The 23,069-nt window shown below is 36.7% G+C and overlaps 2 protein-coding genes, 1 long non-coding RNA gene and 3 other non-coding genes across 6 annotated transcripts; 2 read left to right on the top strand and 4 right to left on the bottom strand.

The window, feature by feature from the left end:
• Positions 1-1,957: 1,957 nt before the first annotated feature.
• Positions 1,958-2,073, bottom strand: LOC135613273 (U5 spliceosomal RNA). The gene has a single exon (XR_010487257.1). It is a non-coding gene; the product is annotated as a U5 spliceosomal RNA (small nuclear RNA).
• Positions 2,074-4,108: 2,035 nt separating this feature from the next.
• Positions 4,109-4,230, bottom strand: LOC135613277 (U5 spliceosomal RNA). Its single transcript, XR_010487260.1, has one exon. It is a non-coding gene; the product is annotated as a U5 spliceosomal RNA (small nuclear RNA).
• Positions 4,231-10,026: 5,796 nt separating this feature from the next.
• Positions 10,027-10,145, bottom strand: LOC135613278 (U5 spliceosomal RNA). The gene has a single exon (XR_010487261.1). It is a non-coding gene; the product is annotated as a U5 spliceosomal RNA (small nuclear RNA).
• A 2,470-nt stretch (positions 10,146-12,615) lies between these two features.
• On the bottom strand, positions 12,616-15,316 carry LOC135612109 (uncharacterized). The gene is made up of 3 exons (XR_010486774.1): positions 15,186-15,316; positions 14,494-15,102; positions 12,616-13,746 (listed from the first exon to the last, which is right to left on the bottom strand). It is a non-coding gene; the product is annotated as an uncharacterized LOC135612109 (long non-coding RNA).
• On the top strand, positions 14,788-15,886 carry LOC135612108 (myb-related protein Zm1-like). The gene is made up of 3 exons (XM_065107931.1): positions 14,788-14,926; positions 15,030-15,159; positions 15,244-15,886. Exons 1-3 carry the CDS (start codon positions 14,788-14,790, stop codon positions 15,884-15,886), a joined length of 912 nt encoding a protein of 303 aa, XP_064964003.1.
• A 376-nt stretch (positions 15,887-16,262) lies between these two features.
• On the top strand, positions 16,263-21,680 carry LOC135612107 (uncharacterized). Its single transcript, XM_065107930.1, has 8 exons — positions 16,263-16,559; positions 17,861-17,977; positions 18,510-18,703; positions 18,784-18,889; positions 19,016-19,163; positions 19,307-19,437; positions 20,473-20,639; positions 21,156-21,680. The coding sequence occupies exons 1-8, from the start codon at positions 16,490-16,492 to the stop codon at positions 21,447-21,449; spliced, it is 1,227 nt and encodes a 408-aa protein (XP_064964002.1). The 5' UTR covers positions 16,263-16,489; the 3' UTR covers positions 21,450-21,680.
• The last annotated feature ends 1,389 nt before the right edge of the window (positions 21,681-23,069 follow it).

Below are 23,069 nucleotides of genomic sequence, written 5' to 3' on the forward strand. Positions count from 1 at the left end.
TAGAAACTAACTCTACTCACACTCAATTACATATTCAACAGAAAAAAAATCATATTCGGAAACTTAATCACACTAAACTCATAAAAAAAAGAAATAATAATTATATATTAGAATTTCTTGCTAATAGTTTTAGAAAAGTTTGGATTTATTTGATAAAAAAAATTAACTCGAATTCCACTGGATCATACAACATAAAAATACTGTATTTGAAAAGTTAATCACCTTAAATTCATAACATATTATCTTTGTTTGATAGGTTTGGCAAAAATTTAAAAAGTTATACTTGTGTTACACTCGAGTTACATTCGTTAAGATAGATTTGGTAAAATTCAATGAGTTGCACTCAATCGTCGATTCAATCCAAAAAAATCTTATTTAAAAAATTTATTCACCCTAAAATCATAAGAAATTAGAAAAATAATATTAAATATCTTAGAATCATGTACTAATAATTCTAGAGAAGTTTGGACTGATTCGATGAAAATATTTTTGTTACACTCGAGTTTTTTTATTTTTGTAGATTTAATAAGGATTGACCCAATCCAAATCGACCTAACTCGAACTCGTAATATTCAGAACGAATCGAATTAGCTTATAGATCTACGACTTGAAATAGTATGATATAAAAGGATTATTATGATTTAAAAAATATATCCTTAGGTAAAAATCAATTATGTGGGAATTAAGAGTCGAATATTAGGAATTTTTTCTAACAAATTACTCAAAAAAAAAATAAAAACATACTACATTAAATCAAATTCTAAATACTTAAGAAACCCTAATTATTTGGATAAATCACATGGAAATAAAACAACTAATTAAGATTAAGTAAATACTTTATTAATGATTTGTTAGGATGGGCTCTAAAAAAATTATCGTATGCTGCTTTGAATGGCGGAAGCACTGTATTCTTCGGTAAAATGTGCTCGCCATGCAGCTGCGTGACATAATTAATTATTGTATCATGATTTATGTAGCATTCCTATCAGTGCTGTCTCGCTGCTGTTCTCAACGTGGGACTAATTGTATGCGATGCTACTTAGAAGCTAATTAACCTAAGTCAATACCTTTTTAAGAAAAAAGAAAGAAGCCATGATGTTTGAGGAAGAGAAATCCAAAGACTACTGACTGGGTTTCTTCCCTCCTCCTTGATAACAGGTGCAATTGAGAACAGAGTACATGAGGTGTTTGTATGAATTTCCAATAGTATAGCTATGGGTTCGAATTGAATTGAATTGAATTGAATTGAATTGGGTTTAATTGATTTTCAATTCGAGTCAGTTAAAATAAAGTAGAATCGGTTTAAACCTACGAAATCAAAATGATTCAAAATGGATTAATCAAAATTAAGTTCAATTAATTAGTTTATATTTTAAATAATTTAAATATATATTTTTTACTTAGTTTAATTAAATCGAATGATCCGATTGGACCTACATTTTACCAATTTATGACATTAAAATTAGATCTTTGGGTCGGTTTAATTAATTGGTTTGAAGCCGTTTTAAGGGCAAAAGATAGTGAATTTTGTCGGGATAGTATTTTTAAAATTAAAATCGATTCGATTTAGTTCGAACCAAATCGAGGAAGAGAAATCCCAAATTAAAATTGACCATAGCCTTCAAAACTGTATCATTGATTAATCGATTCAAATCAAACCAGTTTTAAACCAATTCAATTTTGATTTAATTTTTCTGTTCAATTTCAACACTCCTATGTACAGCTTAGGTTGGTTTTAACCAAATATAGATGACTAATAAAGAGATTTGATATATACATAACTTAAGACGCATCATTTCCTATTTGGGCGTGCTGGCTGGCCTTGCACAACAACATGTATCGGGAGATAAACAAATAACATTTGAGGAAATGAAAAGGTATATTTAAGAAGACGACGAAAACATTAAAATAAGACAGATAAGAACAAATAATATTTAACTTATGGCTTGTTGGGCCCCAGCCAATATAGGATGGGCCCTCAAAAAATTGGCGTATGCTGCTTGGAGTGACGGGCACACGGTATTCTTTAGTAAAAGGCGAAAGAATAGTTCGCTTTGTGCCCACCACGCAGCTGCGTGAATCGGTTCATTCGTGTATCATGGTTTATATTGCATCTTTATCGGTGCCCTCTTGTTAATGTTACCAATGTGGGACTAAAAGCTAGCTCTTGGATGGCTTCACAATACTTTGAGTATTCTACTTGATTAACCCAAGTCAAACATATCATATCGAGAGAAGCCACGGTGTTGGAGGAAGAGGAGATCTAAGTAGGTACGGGTTTTCTTTTCTCTTCGTTGATGATAGGTGCCACAAGAACATAGTACGATGACGAGGAAATCCAAAGAAGTGACGAGTTTTCTTCTCTCCTCCTTTTTTCGACTTTTTCCTATTTATCGCTGTGGTCAACGTAGCCCTTCCACGAGGTTTTATCATCATTTTCTCTTTCTCTAACTCTATTTTTTTTTTTTACGTCATCTACCTTCATTGTCACCCATTGCCTTCACCCCATTGTTATCGTCGTCTCGACTTCTTCTTCTCCATTATTACGATCACTATCACCTTTACCTTGCCTCATCTCCCTTATTGACCATGGTTGCAAACTCGATAAGAGAACTAGTGATGCCAAAATATAATGAAGGGGAGGATGTGTGAAAGGCGAGGAATCATGAAGAGAGCAGGAGTGGGACAGATGTGATGAATCAAAAAAGTAATCTTTCTCGATGAAGTCGGTTGATTAGGACAAAATTGGTTCCTTTAGGAACTGTACGTGCACCTTTGGATGCATACGGTTCAAAAAAATTGCGAAAAAAGAATCAATGTGTCGATTCCAGTTCTATTTTTTTTTTTTTTTTCTGTAATAGGTTTTTGTTTTTCTAATAAAGCTTCCATTTTTAAAAAGACATGAGATGAGTTTTGGCTTCCTTACCTATAAAAAAATAATTTACAGAGGCTAAGGTGAAGGGCGATGTTATAGAAACTAAAAATAATTTTATTTTTTAAAAAATGAGGGATGCTTCGTAGGAATAAATGAAAAAGGCATGCTAATAAAAAATAAAAACAAGAGATTTTTATTAAAAAAATTATCCTTTTTATTTATATTCTATCAATAAATGATCTATCAATTGAATTACTAAAATCTTGAAAATAAAAAAAGGATAATTTATCGAAAACCCCCTAATAATAGATTTTTACTAAATGATGCCCCAATATTTGGTCTTTATCCAAGGAAACCCTATTTTTTGCATTAATCAAAATATCCTCAATAAAATTTTAAAAAATGATGATTATCTTTTGATTAGATTTGATTGATTTTTAGAATTGAACGAATTTTTTTTAATAAACTGGACCAGACTAATTCAACTAAATCATAAATATTTAATTTGATCTATTTGAACCCTAGATTATACTTGATTTTTCTAAATTACCCCCACCTCCCCTACCTCCCCCTTTTTCTTGGTTGACTTCCTCCTCCTCACCCCTCCCCCTTGGCTTCGTCCTCCTCCTACTCTATCTCCATGGCCAATCAACTCTCGCTACTCTATCGCCTCCTCCTCTCTTTTTCATCCACCTCCCTCACCCTCTCTCACTCTCTCATCCTTTCTTTCTTGCTACTCCTCCATTGTTGTCTTTCTACCTACCTCCATCATCTTCTACTCCATCTTTTTTTCTCCTTATAAATTATCTAGATTAGTTATTGCACTCTCGAGTTATACTCATTTAGAGAATATATAAAAATATATTAATTTATATATAGAAGTATCCTAAATTTATAATAAAAACTAAAAATCCTGAGTTATCATAAAAATATTAATATATATTATCCTAAGAGACGTGAGATGCTCTTAAGTGAATAAATAAAAAAGAAACTAAAAAAGACACTAATAGAGAAATAAAAAACTTTCTTGAATAATTTAAAATTTTTATTTATATTCCAAAAATAAATGATTTGTCAAGTGAAATTGCTAAAATCTTAAAAGGGAAAAGAAAATACGTACTACATGAAATCAAATTCTGACTACTTATTGAGCCCAAATTAATTGGATAACCTGTATAAGTACAAAACAAACTAACTAATACGAAGCAAAAAAACTTATTAATGATTTATTGGGCCCCACCAAATATAAGGACGGGCCCTCAAAAAATTGGCGTAAGCTGTTTTGTGTGGCGGGCGCACGGTGTTCTTTAGTAAAAGGCGAAAGAATAGTTCGCTCTGTGCCCACCACGCAGCTGCGTGAAATGGACGATGGGTTATCATGGTTTATATGGGATCCTCGCCGTCGTTCTCTCTGTACTCTTTGTGATGTGGGACTAAAAGTCTTCTCGATGTGGCACTAAACAGTTCCATAACAGAGGAGTTCACGTCAACCTAAGAGTTCTACTTGACGAAGAGGAAATCCAAAAACAGAGCAAACGAGGTGTTTGTATAAATTTCCACCATCCTCTCTGGTAGAGCTCAATTTAGTTTTACTCGAACAGCAATTACATATTATATCATCTAAAATAGGAATGATAATACATCAAAGAGATTACCTCGTAAACAAACAGTAAAGACCAGTGCTCTGCCCTCAGTTACTCTGTTCAAAGACATCAGAAGCGGCACACGTTTTGTTCGGAAGCTCTAGTTATAAAATATGTAAAAAGAATGAAACCCAAGTATAAATAATAAACATGTATAAATATTTTCTTAAAAATGATATTTATACCATCATCTAAATAATTTTAGTGAATATAACAAGTCTAGATTTAATAGATATGATAAGCTTTTAAAAAATCTATATTGAGTAAACAATAAAAAATTCTTCAAATAAAAATTCAAGAATATTTAATTCAATATTAAAAAATCTGTAGTTATTTTTCACGTTAAGAAAGAACAAGAATCAAAAAAGAAATTTGATTATAATTTACTCTTAAATTTGATGATCAAGACGACGATGCCACGCGTCTGTTGGAGCTGCGATTGAAGAATAGGCAGTGGGTTGGGTGATTTGTGGAACCGACGACCACTCGTAAATATTGTCTTTACTCTAACCTCGAACCAAGGATGCCCTTGTGCTTAAATCCTTGACAAGAAAGGAATTAGGAAAGAATTTAATTGAGGTATGATTCTGTTTGCAAAATTAAAAAACAGAAATGAGGTTTCGTTTGATTTGGGGTGCACACAAAACATCATCTAGCATAATGCACACAAAACATCATCTAGCATAAACGAAGTACTATATGAATTAAGCATTGTGGAACTAGTATGAGCAATGAGGAGTTAGTTACCGTCACCGATGATGATATCTTCAGTTCCGTCATAGTCGTTATGAATGGACAAGTTTTGTAAATCAGAGGTGATGTGATGAGATGCGCCAGAGTCTATAATCCAATTTTGATCACTAATAGTTGAAGTAGCTGTAAGATTTGCATGAGGCCAATACGACAGAGGAGGAAGTCTGGATCGAGTTCTATAGACTTTTGCATAGTGGCCAACTTTATCACATAGCTGGCAGATAACTCTTTATTGATTTATGTGATCAAGATGCCAGGGATGAGGATAATTAAAATAGTCGCCTTGATGGTTACAATTGAAATGTTGAGAGGGTTGAGGAGGGGAGGTTTGTTTGGAGCTCTTGTGGTATCGGTTGCTCTTCTTCTACAATTGAAATGTTGAGAGGGTTGAGGAGGGGAGGTTTGTTTGGAGCTCTTGTGGTATCGGTTGCTCTTCTTCTTACGTTTTTAACTGACTTGAGCTATAACGGATGGTCTTGGCAACCTGTCCTCACGCTTGAGATATATCTCATAATCAGTCAACTTGTCATAGAGTTCTTCAAATAACACTAGTGAATCATGTGCTCGTATTGCAATAACTTCTTCATCACTAAGGGAATGACCTATCAAGGCCAAGTTATCAATGATAATCTTTATGTTGTGTAGATAATCAACAATAATACTTCCCTCTTGTTTTATCTTCATGAGACTGGATAGAAGACTAAGCATGCTAGTGCGAGAACGATTGGCCAGGGTGGTTTGCAATTTGCATTAAGCTTCGACAGTAGTGTCATATGAAGAAATGAGTGGGGCGAGGGAACCAGTGACCGAGGCTTGAATTGCTTGAAGGATGAGACGATCCTGGCGTAACCATAGTTTGTGGTCTGGATTTGGTATTGGATTGGATATGCCTAAGATGTTGAGCATCGCCGGTGGATAACGAAAAGAGCCATCGATAAATCCTATAAGATTATAGCCAAATAGTAGATTAGAGAATTGAACATGCCATGATGCACAGTTGCTACCGTTAGATAATTTGAAGGGAATGAGAGTGGCAGCATTGATAGAAATAAGGTTTGTAGAGGAAAATGTACTATGATTTCCTACAGGAATAGTAATTGGAACGTTAGATGAGGACATGTTGGACGTATATAGGAGCAAAGTGAAAAAAGTAGAAGTCTACAATGATTAGATGGGTAAAAAAAAACTGCTGAGGCTACCTATACCGATCGCTTGCCAACTTTCCAAGTAAAAGGTCTGCCGCACCTTGACAAGTCTTCACTGAGGCATTAATGACAAGCAAGCAATGAGATCCATGCTGCCACTATTCACGATGCAGCTATAGTTATTGATGCTGTCGTAAGCAACAACGACTACAGCAGCAACGACACCACCGTCACGTGTCGTAGCTTGCAGGTCAGTGAGATGCTACAACTTGCAGTTTTGGAAGAAGCCAGCATTGCTGCGGGCACAGTCCCACTTTGGGAGAAGCCGATGATGTTGCGGGCGTAGAGCAACCGATCAGCAATGGTTTTCTGCCGACGGATTTCTACGCGGGCGTGAGTGAGATCGAGGGAGAAGGTTCTTTGAGAACTTCTCTGCCTCTGCAAGAAGAAGGTGGGGGTGCTGATGTGCTCTTGCGATGGTAAATGATGTGATCTAAAGTAGCGAGAGTGGTAGTGGAAGAAAATGATGGCAGCAGGATCAATATCGCTGTAGTCACCGGAGATAGAGGTCACGCTTAGGGGGCTGTTGCAGTGCAACGTAGGTGTTTGGCAACAAAATGTAGCAGCAGAAAGATATTAACTGTTATCACTTACTCAAAGAATTCTATTTAAAATATTACATGATTATAAGATAATTTAACATGCAATGACATAGCATTTATCTTCTCTAGATAAGTTCTATTTTTTCTTTCTACTAATTTATTTTATCAAGATGTTCTAAGTGTTGAATATTCATGAATTATACCATGTTATTTACAAAATAAGTTAAATTCATTAGGAAATATTCTCCTCTTCTATCACTTCTTATAACTTTAATTTTCTTCCCTAATTGATTTTTAACTTTTGTTTTATATACCTTAAAAGCATTAAAAACATCATTTTTATGTTTCAATAAATAAATATATATGAATTTAAACATATCATCTATAAAAATAATGAAATATTTATTGTCTTCTCTAATTAATATGTCATTTAATTCACATATATCAGTATATATTAAATCTATAAATTAGTATGCCTTTTAACATTTTGAAGGATTTTTTAGTCATCTTTGATTTAATATAAATTTCATATTTATTAAGACGATCAACATTATAATTTATTAAATCACACTTAACCATTCTTTTAATAGTGCTAGTTCTAATATCTGCTAGTCTATCATGCCATAATGAATAAGAATCAATAATATAAACATAAGTAATATTTTTATTAATTTTAGAATAATTATCAACAATAGATAATTTGATCATTCCCTCAATGGAATAGTCTTTTCTAACAAAAGTTTTATTACGGGATAGAATTAACTTCTCGAACTCAAATACAAATTTAATTCTAGATTTATCAAGAAAATTCTTACTCACTAAAATTTTACTCATATCTGGTATATGAAGAACATTCATAAGAGTAACTTTTTTTTCCCGAAGTAAAAGTGAGTTCTACATTTTTCTTGCCAAGCACCTTAGAACGAACTTCATTTCTTATTTGAATCTCTTATCCATCCATTAACTTTTAGTTAGTTTTGAAGATTGCGTATCATAGTAAACATGGACGGTAGCATAAGTATCGTATTACCAACCATGCTCATCGTAGTGATTATATTATCATCTCCCTTAATAGAGTTAACTTTTGGTTTTTGACATTTCTTAAATCTGTAATCCCTAACAAAATAATCAGGTTTTCTATTAACAAAACAACATCCACTCTTTGGCTTCTTAAATTTTTCATGATCCCTTTTGAGGTTAAGATGATTCTCCTTATTTTGCTTATGAAATTCTTAAATTGATTCACAATATTTACTTTTATATTATCAAAAGATTTCTCACTCTTGTCTCACATCCTCGATTAGAAAATGTTTTTGAATTTGCTCCAAAATGATGTTTCAAGATGAAGGCGATTTGACTATTATAACCCCTATTTGAAAAGGTTCAGATAATTTACTTTTTTAGCCCTCAATTGATTAACAATAACTTATAATTCATACACTTTGTCATGATTGGCTTGTCATCCATAAGCTTGTAATCAAAATATTTAGAAATTAAAATTTTCTTTGTACTTTTTTTCTCGGCGGCTTGATATTTCAATTTTAAAACATTCAAAATTATTTTTGCATATGGTTCCACCGATTATAAAACCGATCCGAAATAGCATTAGAATGTATCCTCTACACAATTTCATTTTCATTTCTTTTCTTTCGTGACTACATCAATGTCATTATCGATTGGATCAGGAATTGATATAAGATTTAGATCAAACATATAAAAAATCTTCAAAGCAATCAATATAAAAGCTTATCTTGTCTTACCAACGGGTGAAAATTCATCCCGTCAAAACGATTCAAACGAATAAAATCTTGATTCAATAATTTGATAGTATTTGTGGCTTCCATGTTGACTTTGTATAAACTCATAAATTATTGTTCTTAGATTGTTATAAAAAAGATAACAATGAAGAGGATGAACAACATCATAGAAACTAACTATAAATAACAAACACAAGATCAAGAACACTATAGAAAGTGTATTTCGGCTTGAAACTTATATAAACATTTTCTTAAAACGATATTTACACCATCTTCTCAATAAGATTGCTATAGGTTTAATATAAATAGTTTTAATGTGACAAACTTTTAAAAAATCTGTATTGAGTAAATAATAAAAAATATTCAAATAAAAATTTAAGAATATTTAATTCAATCACTTGGAGTTATTTTTAAAGTTAAAAGAAGAAGAATAAAAAAATTGATTATAATTTACTCTCAAATACCTATTTATTATAGGTATTTCTATAAAATACATAATCTTTGATAAATAACTATAAAAAAAACCCCTTGAAATGTCTAATAACTATCATTTTTTTATTTGAATAATTTATAACAGCTCTCGCCCTGACGTTCTGCTCACACCACCATTACGTGAGATGAGAGTCAATGATGGGACTGATTCACCACTGCAGATCCACCAAACCCGAGAAGGAGAGCGTACGAGCAGAGAGAGAGAAACAAGAGCAGTTGAGGAGAATGAGCACTCGCTTGAAAACATAATTAAATCCTGACTCTGATATGGCAACCAACAACCGATCGCTATGGTTTCCAGGCCTTTAATCATTGAATGAATGAGGAGAATGCTTCGTATCCGAATACTTTGGGCAGTAGGTACCGGTCTCTGTTTCACCTGACACAAAAAGGTAGTGAGTGACTTGTGATGCTCTCTTTCCGTGGTTGGTTTGTGATGGATAATGCCACAGATTTGGCGTGCTCTAATTTCCAAATAACTATACTTTGAGACGATCTACAGCTCTTCTGTTTTCACACTTTTTTTAATCGCAGTTATAAAACCTGCGATAATTCTACAGTATGATAAACAATCAAAATTATCAGTGTTTGTGAAGAAATGTGTGTATAAGAAGCTAAAAGAGAGCAGCAACACGAGTTAATGAAAAGGAGTGTATGTTTATATAGCTTTTATATGACCGAGGAAGCATGAACAAGTAGTCAAAAAGATCGATAGGCCCTCAAAAAAACAATAAATATTTATCGAATGATCTAACGGGCACCACCCAACTTAGGACGGGCCCTCAAAAAATTGGCGTATGCTGCTCGGAGTGACGGGCACATTGTATTCTTTAGTAAAAGGCGAAAGAATAGTTCGCTCTGTGCCCCACCACGCAGCTGCGTGATTTTGCTCATCGGTGTGTCATGGTCTACATGGCATCCTTACCAGTGCACTCTTTCTAATGTTACGTCGGACTAAAAGTTAGGCTTCACATCGATTTGAGATTTCTACTTGGACGCGACGCTACTCAAGATTGATTAACCAAAGTCAACACAGCAAATCGAGAGAAGCCACGGTGTCGGAGGAAGAGGAAGTCCAAGAAGCGACGGGTTTTCTTCTCTCTTGATTGATTATAGGTGCGGTGCCTCAAAAGAACAGAGTAAGATGAAGAAGAAATCTAAGAACAGAGTAATAGGGGGGGGGCCTCAAAGAACAGAGTAAGATGAGTATTTGTACATATTTCCAACATCCTCTGCAGAGCTCAAGTTTATTTTAGTAAAATCATGGTTGCACATTGTCCAATAATAATGATAAGTAAAAAAGATTATGTTTTGAGCTCAACACTTACGATTTAGGTGACTTCTAATGTCCAAGTAATGCAGGACAATCCAACGAACCGATTACTATTTTATTATGATGATTACTATTTTTTTTTGTTTTTTTCACTTAGAGTCACTCACTTATTCTTCTAATTCTTTATTAGGTAAAATTCTAAAAAAAATTATTTTTATTTTTTTATTAGAGTCATCTTTTCCATTTATTCTCATAGAACGTTATTTTCTAAAAGACAAAATTGGTCGTAACCTTTGCCCCGTCATGGTCGTCGTCACACCTACCTTTCCACTAGGCTCTGCCACCCTCGCCTTCCTCCCCTCTTCCTTCGTTGCCCCTTCCCTCCTCTCTTCCTTTGTTGCCCTCGTTTTCCCTTCGCTCTTTCTCTCCGTCGTCATGGTCACCATTGCGCCCCCCCCACCCACCCTCTCCTCTCCCAACAAAAGGAGGATGCGAAGGGAGCGCAGGTGGAGCAGAGGCAATGGCCGAAGGCGAAGGGTGATCGATCGAAAACCAAAGGCAATTTCATTTTTCAAGAAATGAGAGATGAAAAGATGTACTAATAGAGAAAAATAAAAAAACTTTCTTAAATAATTAGGCTTTTCTTATTTATATTATATAAATAAATGATTCGTCAATGAATTTGCTAAAATCTATAAAACGAAAAAAAACGTATTTCGTTAAATCAAATTCTAAATACTTAATGAACCCCAATTATTTGGATAAATTGTACGAGGACAAAACAATCTAATTAGGATGAAGCAAATACCTTATTAATGATTTGATGGGCCCCACTCGAATGCAGATATGGGCCCTCAAAAATTTGGCGCCACAGTATTCTTTAGTAAAAGGCGAAACAATTGTTTAGTATGTGCCCACCACGGCTTAATCGGTTGGGTATCATGGTTTATATGAGATCCTCGCTGTTGTTCTCTCTGGACTCTTTCTGATGTGGGACTAAAAGTCTTCTCGATGTGGCACTAAACAGTTCCATAACAGAGGAGAGGAGGAGTTCACGTCAACCTGAGAATTCTACTCGAGGAAGAGGAAATCCAAAACAGAGCAGATGAAGTGTTTGTATAAATTTCCACCATCCTTTCTGGTACAGCTCAATTTAGTTTGTCTCAAATTGTGATTACATATTATATCATCTAAAATAGGAATGATAATACATCAAAGAGATTACCTCGTAAACAAACAGTAAAGACCAGTGCTCTGACCTCGGAGTTAACTCTGTTCAAAGACATCAGCAGAAGCAGCACTTGTTTTGTGCGGGAGCTCTCGGCCTGACGCTCTGCTCACACCACCCTTACGTGAGACGCGAGTCAATGATGGGACTGATTCACCACTGCAGATCCACCAAACCCGACAGATAGACCTGACGCGAGAGAGAGAGAGAGAGAGAGAGAGAGAGAGAGACAAACAAGAGCAGTTGAGGAGAAGTAGCACTCGCTTGAAAACGTAATTTAATCCTGACTCTGATATGGCAACCAACAACCGATTGCTATGGTTTCCTGTCCTTTAATCGTTTAAAATGAGGAGAATGCTTCGTATCCGAAAGCTTTGGGCAGTAGGGACCGGTCTCTGTTTCACCTGACTCAAAAAGGTAGTGAGTGACTTGTGATGCTCTCTTTCTGTGGTTGGTTTGTGATGGATAATGCCACAGATTTGGTGTTCTCTAATTTCCAATTAATATACTTTGAGACATGATCTACGACTCTTCTGTTTTGACACCTTTTCTAATCGTAGTTACAAACAAGCATGATAATATGCTCCTATCTTTCGGCACAAGAGATAGATGCAGACCTGAACAATCAAAATTATCAGTGTTTGTGAAGAAATGTGTGTGTACAAGATGTTAATGAAGAGCTAAAAGAGAGCAGCAACACATGTTAATGAAAAGGAGTGAGGAAGCATGAACAAGTAGTCAAAAAGATTCGAAGGCGAAAAAAGCCCTACAACTTTGATCATTTTCGATGACTCCTTCACTCAAGCTTTAGTTGTGACACGCTCTGCCATCTTTCATTATCCTTCTCTTCACGGTATCGCACAAGACAAGATGGATGTGGACTACAGAAATCCTGCATTTGTATGAACAAGAGAAGTCAAATCGAAGAATGTTTGGATGTCACTGGGAGTTTGTATGTGCTTCACGATCTTTAGAGTAAACTTGTTCCTCAATTAAAAGCATAGTAGAGAAAGAATAAGAAGAGCAGTTTAAGCTCTGGTGCCTCTTGATTGGTTCAAGAAGGAAAATCTATGATCTGGCTATGATGAATGGGGCAAGTAAAGACAGGGTGTTCATCATTCATTGACGAATCATCCAGCTTTTGTGGGAACCTCTAGTTGAATCATAATGATCAACATCTTTCTACCTCCATACAATCTGACTTTCTCTAAACAAGAAAAGTCCATCCACTAATTTCCTTACACAAAGTACGGCAGTGAAACCAAAGCTTTTGAAGTAGGTGGCCGAGAGCTCATGTTGGTCTACTGCTGTAACTTATGTGGTGTGTGCTTTCTCTGGGACTGGGAAAGGAAAACTAAGATCCTGCCACATGAATTAAACTTTCACTTGGCTTCTGCACTGCGAGAAGATGATGAGCTCTTCCATGTACAAACTAGTTGAATCTGGCTTTTACACTGTGGATGCGATTCAGCTTCTGCAAATCTTTCAGCAAGTTCCATTTAGCACTTCTTGAAATCGATGTGTTGCGTAGGCTTGGAAATCATATAAAGCAAATTTCCTGGTGCATGGTGAAACTGAAGTTAACCGTGGAAAAAGATCAAAGATTGGTGTCAAGAGAGACAAAAAACTGAAGAACTTTCAAACATTTTTGTTTGATTATTGAAAGCTAAATTTTCTGAAGTTTCAAGTTCCATCAACGGTGTCTCTGTCTTCGATCATCCCATCATGCAACCTGAGATCGGCATAGTCTTTGCCTTGCAGAAGGAAGCAAAGCCATTGCTTCCATTCACACGTGATATCAAGCCTCACACATTTACATTGATTCAACAACCACGTGTCCCATTCATATCACGCATCAATTGCTGTCTTTGTGTACATTGGGGATACATTGACTTGATCATACTTCTTACTCTGCATCAGTTCTTGTTCTGTCCCAGTCACTGTCCTTTCCTTCATTTTCTTGTTTTCTCCCAGTTATCTGACACAGAAGGTCAAAAGGTAGGTTAGCTAAATTGTCATTGATCAGCCCTTAGAGACTCAAAGAAAGAAGCTAAAAATCATAGACCAGAAACACCAAGAACTTTGACAGCTTCAGCGCTCCCACAAGTCTACAAGAAGGATATAATATTATTGCAACCCTTGAATGATGAACCATTTCAAAGTTAGGCGACTGTAAGGTAAAAGGATATAAATGCCAGTTACTCCTGCTTCAAGGCTTGAGGAATGTGGTGAACAGTACTTGAGGATGAGGTGAAGGAGCCATTGGATGTCGAAGGACTGGGGTTGGCTAAAAGTTGAGCTACCTTCTCTTCTAAGATGAAACTAGTCACCTAAACCATGTGACTCTCTGATCTGACGCCATTAACAACATTTGCTTACATATTTCTTTGATCATATCTAATGATTTATACCTCCTCCATCCTTGTGACCTCACCTCCTAAACATACCAACCTGCGCCATTTTCAAGTCACCCAACGCCTTCCAAAACTCCCCAGCTGATGTCAGTTCTTATCGCTTGACTTGTTGAGTTCATCTTCAAGTCGGGCTAGCTTTTGTAGATTTGTCATAGTAGTGCATCGTACTACCAGTCAAGTTTATTCTTCGAGGTAGATTAGCATGACTGACGTGAAGTTTCAGGTTAATGACGAAGGTGTTTGCACCACTAAGAGCGCCTAATTAAGTGGATTGCCGAAGAATCGATGTGGTCGCCATTTAATCATGTCACCTGTTTTCTTGGTAGATTGGTAAAGGCTGCGACACTGCCACCAACTCAGTTGAATACATGGAGTAGAAGCTCTCGTGGCAGAGAGCAGGAAGCAGAACACGGCAGGTGTCTCAAATCCAAGTGGCCCCTGCACCAATTGTTAGTAGAGAGAGAATCTAACACTGCGAGTCCAGATTTGGTGATCGAAGTGCTGCTGTGAGCCTCCCTCCTCCCGCCATTTATATAAGAGCTCACTCCTCCAGTTGTCTGCAACTATAGAAGTGGAAGTTAAGGTGTGACTAGAGAGAAAGAGAGATGGGTCGAGGACGAGCGCCCTGCTGCGCGAAGGTCGGCCTGAACAGGGGTTCATGGACGCAGGAAGAGGACCTGAGACTGATTGCCTACATCCAGAGGCACGGGCACGGGAATTGGCGTGCTCTTCCTAAACTTGCAGGTCTCCCTCCTCCTGTTTCATCATGCTCTATCAAATGCTTTGTAGTAGAGTTCAGACGAGTGATAGCTAAATTGACTTTGCTCAAGTGTTCTGATCTTAAAAGGCCTGCTGCGATGCGGGAAGAGCTGCCGCTTGAGGTGGATCAACTACCTTCGCCCCGACATCAAGCGCGGTAACTTCACAAAGGAAGAAGAAGATACCATAATTAATCTACACAAGTTGCTGGGAAACAAGTAAGACCCCGAATCTAAGATGTCACCGTATAGGTGGCTCTGGATTTCTCTGTAAGCCTAATTCGATGATGCCATTTTGCTCAGGTGGTCGAAGATTGCGTCCTGCCTGCCGGGAAGAACAGACAACGAGATCAAGAACGTGTGGAACACGCACTTGAAGAAGAGGTTGGCATCCGAAGAGCGGAGATCGATGTCGGTCGACAAACCAGACGACTCTCAGAGCTCATCGTCCTCGAGCACGTACCTCTCGTGCTATGCTCATGTGGAGAAAGATGATCCAAGTTTAGACTTAGCTGATCTGTCAATCGAAATGTTTGAGCTCCCAATGGATATATGGGGGTCGCCACAGCAGGAGGATGGCACAGGAGACGAGAGCTCCAAAGTTTCTCCTTGCTCTTCTTCATCAGATGCCATGAAAGATTTCTTAGTGACACCTGACGCGGTGATCCAGCTGGAATCTCTGAGTCCATGGCAGGAGGAGGCGGCGGCCATGGCGGAGCTGACTCAGAGGAATTCAGTAGAGGCGGCGGAAGGAGAAGACAAGAGCTTGGAATGGCTGGAATACTTGGAGAAGGAGCTCGGCTTATGTGGAGCAAGCGAGGAGATGAATCAAGGGAGCTTCGTGAGGGATGCAGCCGAGCAAACGGAGATGGAGGAAGATCCAGTGTCGAGTTATTTCCAGAAGGAGCTGACTTCCACATACCCTCTTGACTTGAGATTATCTTAGTACCTTAACGCCGAAAGCGTCTCCGTGCATTGTCACAAAGTGGAGAGATCTGTTTGCCACTGCTATACTCTACTAAAAGACATTAGCAGCTCGTCATTTTGAGGATAAAGATACATGTAATGGTTAAATATACGTTGAAGAGTTTTTATCCACAAATGGAAAAAATCTAATAACCATGCACTATAATAACTAACACTTGAAACGGGTGGAGGTTCTTGATCCGAAAACCCGTCCCGCAATCACTAGCGGATCAAGACCCGAATCCGATTTATGCACCCAATGGCCGGGATCTCTCTGTTTGTTTTGAACGGTCAGGATCCGGTTTGGGAAATCATGACGTCACTCTCCCCGATCCTCTTATGTCAACACGCATCCTCGCCTTCGCCGGCTTTGCTCTGCTCCCGACGGCGTGTTCCTCCCCCGCCTTGTCGATCCCCGATCCCGTTTCGACGGCCGCCGTTCACCGAGCCATCGTATGTGTATGTATTGTTCCATCCGTCGCACGGCCCGGCTCGGACGATAGCATCACCCCGAGATTGGAGTGGGCTAGAGATCCATCTTCTTGCCGATAAAGGGAGTTGGTCGGGTGCGAGGCAGGAAGGGATGACGAAGAATGATGGGAACGCAAACAAGAAGTTGAAGATCGCCATCATCCACCCCGATCTCGGGATCGGTCAGTCTCTCTCCTTCGTTTCCTTCCTCGTCACACGATCCAGGGATTTTTCCTTCTCAAATTGATTCGCTCTTTTAATTTGATCTTTACCCTACGCAATTCTTAGATAAATGAGGCGGATTATTGTGGAAAGATTAGTTGAGATGTTAGAATTCTATTCATGTGTCGTGGGAGTAATATTAACTTCTTTCTTTGCTCTTGATGGGTCGGGTTCGTGATCACTTCTCATGGTTTGCGTATGCTCGTGATTGTCTGGCTTCGTTGCCGATCTGAGATTCCTTTGGTCATCAATATTTGTACATCTCGTTTTCTATTAAAGAAATTTCTCGTTCTTATCGGCCCAGCAAAACCCTAAAATATTCTGCCACATCATGCCAAGTCCAGTTTATAAATATTGACAAATATGATTTGCAAGTTCAAGTGATATCATGTGTAGGCACATAGCTTCTGTGGATAATTCTCATGAAATCTGTCTAAGAAAGAAGGTAACAAAAGGATTTGACTGTCGTAAAGTTTTTTTTTTTCTAAATAAGTTCTTCTGTAGGCTTCTTCAACTTTTTTTCTTTTAATTTTACTCCTATCCACAGATTTCACAAGAATTTAGACAAGTAGACTGGAATACGTAGATGGTTGTCTTGAATTTCCTACTTTACATACCTTTTACCCCTCAAATTGGATAGAAAAAGAGGAAAAAATTTTATGCTTCCTTCATGTGACTTTGTTTTACTGACAATGGTCGTCGCAACAACGTTCTCCTTAAAAGCTTAGGATTTATTCATGCAGTGGAGTGTATTTGTATTGATGGCTTCATGGTATGCCTTCAAATAATAAAAACAAGTAAGCACTGAATGTAGAGTGAAACATACTGTACTTTGGGTGATCAAAATGCATATCATGCTTTGAGTGCCCAATATATCCTTTCATATTGTGCAAAAAGTATCCATTTTTTGAAGGTGCCAATCAAAGCTGGAAATGGAAGAGGTTTTGGCGAATATATTGATGACCGATTAGTCTGAGTTCCTATGATCAATGAATTAACAGAATATATTGAAACTTCCCAAGGTATCAGCTTCAAGCTGCAAGTGGAAGTACAATGAATAAATTTTACTGTAAGGTTTAGTCTCGTTTGATAAATGTAATAAAAATGTCACTACTTTATTTTCTTAAAATTAAGGCACCAACTTGGCATAACTTCAGTAGTTTGTGTTTTTTCCTCATTTGTATCCATTAAAGCATTCATCATGGTTAATCGTTATTTGCATTTCATACATGATAAATGATGACCTAATCTTTATCTGTAGGTGGTGCTGAAAGGTTGATTGTCGATGCAGCCGTTCAACTAGCATCGCATGGGCATAGTGTTCACCTTTTTACATCACATCATGACAAGAATCGATGTTTTGAGGAGACTGTTGCTGGTGAGTATGTTGTGGGTTTTGTCATTTAAGCTGCAATACTATCATAACATTGACAACTAAGCACTACCAAACCATTGGAAACTAAGATTTTGAAATTAAAAATGTGAAATGTGCATTGAATATTCTTGACAAGTAGTTGTATTACACAACTTTCAATTGTTCTAGGGTTTAGTGATGACTTTATTAACATCAGAATGAAACGATTGGTTGTTTGTCGTATTGCACAATTCTAGGACTGGTTGTTAGCTAAAATATCTCTCATGTAATTTCCATGAAAAACAATATAGTTAAGAATTTATTTGAATTTCCAGACCATTTAATTAGCTAAAAGGCATGAATCGTTGAGCTTGGTGTTGCTTGTTCATTGTTGTGGATACCATGAAATTTTTCCAAACCATTGCCATTCACAAGCTGTCCCAGAAGGGCGGGTGAATTGAGCAAATTTTGTTTTGGTTTTATGCAGATACTTAAGCAGTTAAGCGGAATCGAGTAACGAACTAATGATGCTAACAATTTTGTCAACATTTTTCAGGTCCTTTTTCAGTTAAAGTATATGGTGGGTTCCTGCCTCGCCACATATTCTACCGCTTTCATGCATTATGTGCATATCTTCGATGTATTTTTGTTGCACTCTGTGTTCTTCTTTTATGGCCTGCATTCGATGTTATACTGGCGGACCAGGTCTCTGTTGTCATTCCACTGCTGAAACTAAAACGGTCGACAAAGGTATTATCCTTGGTTTTGTGATTCATTCAAACTTTTAAGACTTTGGAATTTATGGTGATGGATCATTGAGTCTCTTTTAGATATTATTCTACTGCCATTTTCCTGATTTGTTGCTGGCACAACACACAACTATGCTTAGGAGGATATACCGCTGTCCAATTGACATGATCGAAGAAGCAACTACAGGTCGTCTGCTGAAATCTCTTTATTTTGGGTTTTGCTCTTCTTGGCACATGTATTTGCTTCAGTATTCTCTTCAATTTTCCATGTGCTCATCAGTATTCGCTGTTGGTTGATTTATGATATGTACAGGTATGGCAGATCTAATCTTAGTCAACAGCAAATACACTGCATCTGTATTTGCCACAACCTTCTGTCGAATCCATTCAAGAGGAACTCGTCCTGCTGTACTCTATCCAGCAGTTAATGTTGAACAGTTTGACAGGCCTTGCACCTACAAGTAACTGACATACTCGTATATATCTTGCCATCTTCACTGGTTGAATATGATTCTAGGATACCACTGTAGGAGCTTTAGATCATATATCAACTTTGTGCATGTGTTGAGTCCGTTAAAGTTTTGAATTTTTCTATATTGCTCAGGTTGAATTTCCTTTCAGTAAACCGCTTTGAAAGGAAAAAGAACCTTCAATTGGCGATATCAGCATTTGCATTTCTTCGTTCGTTTGGAAGTGCACCTCCTAGTTATGCCGAGGCTACATTGACAATTGCAGGTGATTATATATTTCGATTACTTTCTTTCTTCTTCATATGGTTTGGTCAGTGTGGTTTGGACCTTTTTCTTAATTTTCTCAGTAAGTCCTAGTTCTTTAGAGACTTAAAATATGATATAATCATATAGAGTGGTGCATGTTTGTTCAAGTTACTAATAAAATAATAGGTGGAGTCTGGGCAGGAAGTATGTTGGGTATGTAACATGGAGAAATAATTAAATGGATTTCAAAGCAAGGCAAATCATGCATTGCCTTGCTGGGCATGCAAGTCCATATTGATTGACATGTGTTTTATCAGAATTGTGTCCGCACAGGGCATGACTACTGCTATGGCATAAATCCACTCACCGACATACCTCCTAAAATGATAAGGAATTCCTTGCTGTTGAAACTCCATGTATTGTGTTTCCATGAGTCCCAAATAACCACAGCTTATATTGCGATATACCTGATCATTTTTGCTCACAAAATTTGGAGGATTGGGTAGGTATTCCTAGTTTATGTTATGCTAGAGAAATTTGATACCATTTGACCTCATAATCACCATAAGACCTTGACCTTTATGTGAGATTTAGAATATTGCAATGTGACACTCCCATGTCATATCATGTCAGCATGTGCCAAATTAGCCACTAACATATATTGGTTAGCTTTGTGGACTAATCCAATGTTTATAAGACTTGTATGTGATTATTAAATAAACACGTCAGCGTGATCTTGCATGAAACTTACCAACTTTACCACAAAAGAATTTCCGATGAGGAAAGAAAGAGGGTTTAACTTCAAATTTATACATTTGAGCTATTCAAGCTCATCAGTGTCAGGTCAGCTCTGATATAAGAATAGCCTGCCAACCCATGAATTTGACTTAGCCTCTACAGTGCAAAGCGAAGGTTATGATTGACTCTAGGTGTTTTTTTTATTTCTTCATACTCTTGATGATTACATAAGGTTACTGTTCTCATCTATAAGAATGAAGAAGTTACAAGCTATGAACTGCATGACAGGCAAGCATCTTTATGCACTTTGTTACAGGTGGCTATGATAAACGCCTCAAGGAAAATGTTGAGTACCTAGACGAACTAAAGAGGTTGGCAGAAGTCGAGGGAGTATCAGAACATGTTGAATTTGTTACATCTTGCACAACAGCAGAAAGAAATAAATTACTCTCAGAATGCATCGCTGTTTTGTACACGCCAAAGGTAATTTTGTGCAGATGGTTTTGCTTGGATTGTATTTAATTACCTTGTTCTTTAGCTGTTGTATATTCCATGTTTTTCCTATGGTCTAGCCAAAATCCAAGTTACGAGTGAGATTTCTTTTTCCTCATAGTTCTACAGTGTGCGCACCACTTGTGTTTTCCACTGATCACCTTCCTATGATGATTAGAAACTTGCGATAGTCATCACGTAACCTCTGTTTGCTCTCTTTGCTACTGGAGTTCACTTGTTTTTTCACTTGTTAAATGATGGCTAGTACAGGCCATCCAAAAGGTAACTCCTACAATCATACTGCGACTCTATTTTCCTGTGCTTGCACTAATTAATCATGAGACTGCCTCTTAGTATGTTGTGACCCAACATTAATCATGGTCAGCATATTTTTATTGACAATGAAATCACTGTATCCTGCAGGTGTATCGTATAAGTTGTAAACTCTTTCCCTTTGTGCTTTAGATACATCATATCCTTATAAGATGCTATATTTTTTCCACGTAGGATGAACATTTTGGTATTGTGCCTCTGGAAGCAATGGCAGCAAGCAAACCTGTAATTGCATGCAACAGCGGGGGGCCATTGGAGACCATCAAACATGATGTCACAGGGTTTCTTTGCGAACCCACCCCTTTTGAATTTGCACAGGCCATGTCGAAGCTTCTGACTGACCCTGAGATGGCTGTAAGGATGGGCAAAGAGGCAAGAGATCATGTTACCCAGCAGTTCTCTACCAAGGCATTTGGGGAGCAGTTGAACCACTCGGTTCTTGATGTCTACCACCACAGGATCGAGTAAAATTACAACTGGAAGTGATGGTGACTTGTTTTTGCTTTATGGAGTTATCTCGAGCATATAATATCCACTTTCGGTTTATTATTTTTAGATCTTCGGGCTAGAATTATGCCAGTTTAACCAAATATACTTATCTATCAAGAGTCTCAGATCTGAATCAATTCATGTATTATCTTCTTTTGCTTAATTTTCAGAAGAATATATAGCCCACAGTACAGGGATGGGTTACATGACTGTTGAAGCATCACTTTGGCATGTTGTTGTTTCGGTAGGCGCCGCCCCCTTTCATTTGCTGCAGTTATCTTAGCCTTGCTTTTTAATGCTTCCTTCATAGTGGCTTCTCTTATAGCAAATTATCTCATGTGGGCTTCTATTTGATATAGAGCTTTGTTGCAAATAAATGATACGAGAATTAGGCTACATTCGTAGTGTCTTACTGCATAAGCTGAAGATATTACTTGAAAGAAAATAATTACACTTTTTGTATGATTGTTGAAGGGTCGAGACTTGGTAGAAATATAGCTTCTGGTTTGGTAGCTTGAATAATTGTGTCTAAAAATAACAACTCTGTTTGTTGATCGATTCGTTTACTGGATCGGTTTTGTTCAAAGATGGGAGGACCTTTTTGTTGATAACCTGCATGAATCAATTGCGTTAAATAAAATTGGTTCGGATTTGTAAGGCTTACTCAGATGTATTTTATTTAGACCCTTTTTTTTTCATTATTTGTTCAAGAAGAGGTTTATTTCGATCTTAAATTAACTTTTATATCATCGATCCTTCCTTTGTCTCCGAGGAGGTGTCTCTCTAGTCTACTCATCTTTCCTCGTTCACTCTCGTTCTTATTATGATCTTCTTAATTGCTATCCCTTCTTATTGTGCTTCATTGTTTCAAATGTAAATTGTAGTTTTTGTAGTATAGCATCGTATCCTTTATCATAACAACTATGGATAATCTATTTCAAACATGCTATTGAACAATTTATATATAAAGATTTGTGTTTATAATGTTTGTTGATTTTATCATGTTTATCTTATTCCTATATGGTTGAGGTTATCTTTTTCTTTATGTTTAAGATTATTATTATTATTCATTATTGTTGGCATATTAGTTTTTTAAAACATCATAATAGTATTATATAATTTAAAAATCATTTTATGTAAATTAAAATATTTTAATTAAATATATGATCCGATCCAACTGTTTCACGTGAGATCTGATCCTCTCACTTTTTGATTTAATTTTTCTTGTTTATCGTGCTCTAATCCATTTGATTTGTATCGAAATCGAATGACGATTCATCGGTACCAAACCGGAACTGACCAAAGGAGTCGAAGTAAATTAGACATCTTCAACTTATAATTCATAAGGTCTAAAACATTCGTAAGTCCTCTCGTCTCATACTCAATTGTCGTAATAAGATTTTTCAAATATTTTGAAAAGAAGAAACAAAAAAGATAATTCAAATTTTAGGGTATCCTACTAATCCTATTTTTTATTTTTATTAAAACATCATGAAGTATTAGACAGATTAATTTTTATCAAATATTTATCTTTTAGTTTTGGTAAAAAAGTCAATTTTATTGATTACTGTAAAAAGGCTTTAAATCCAAACCATTTTT

Source organism: Musa acuminata, chromosome BXJ2-5 (genome assembly GCF_036884655.1).
Source record: "Musa acuminata AAA Group cultivar baxijiao chromosome BXJ2-5, Cavendish_Baxijiao_AAA, whole genome shotgun sequence".
NCBI lineage: Eukaryota > Viridiplantae > Streptophyta > Magnoliopsida > Zingiberales > Musaceae > Musa > Musa acuminata.

What these genes read in the sequence shown, in the direction of transcription:
- LOC135612107 (XM_065107930.1), top strand. Translation starts at nt 16,490, where the DNA reads ATGACGAAGAATGATGGGAACGCAAACAAGAAGTTGAAGATCGCCATC. An exon ending in TTTTGAGGAGACTGTTGCTG is followed by an intron (nt 17,978 to 18,509) that starts GTGAGTATGTTG and finishes AACATTTTTCAG; the next exon opens with GTCCTTTTTCAGTTAAAGTA. An exon ending in GATCGAAGAAGCAACTACAG is followed by an intron (nt 18,890 to 19,015) that starts GTCGTCTGCTGA and finishes TGATATGTACAG; the next exon opens with GTATGGCAGATCTAATCTTA.
- LOC135612108 (XM_065107931.1), top strand. Translation starts at nt 14,788, where the DNA reads ATGGGTCGAGGACGAGCGCCCTGCTGCGCGAAGGTCGGCCTGAACAGG. An exon ending in TGCTCTTCCTAAACTTGCAG is followed by an intron (nt 14,927 to 15,029) that starts GTCTCCCTCCTC and finishes TGATCTTAAAAG; the next exon opens with GCCTGCTGCGATGCGGGAAG. An exon ending in CACAAGTTGCTGGGAAACAA is followed by an intron (nt 15,160 to 15,243) that starts GTAAGACCCCGA and finishes CATTTTGCTCAG; the next exon opens with GTGGTCGAAGATTGCGTCCT.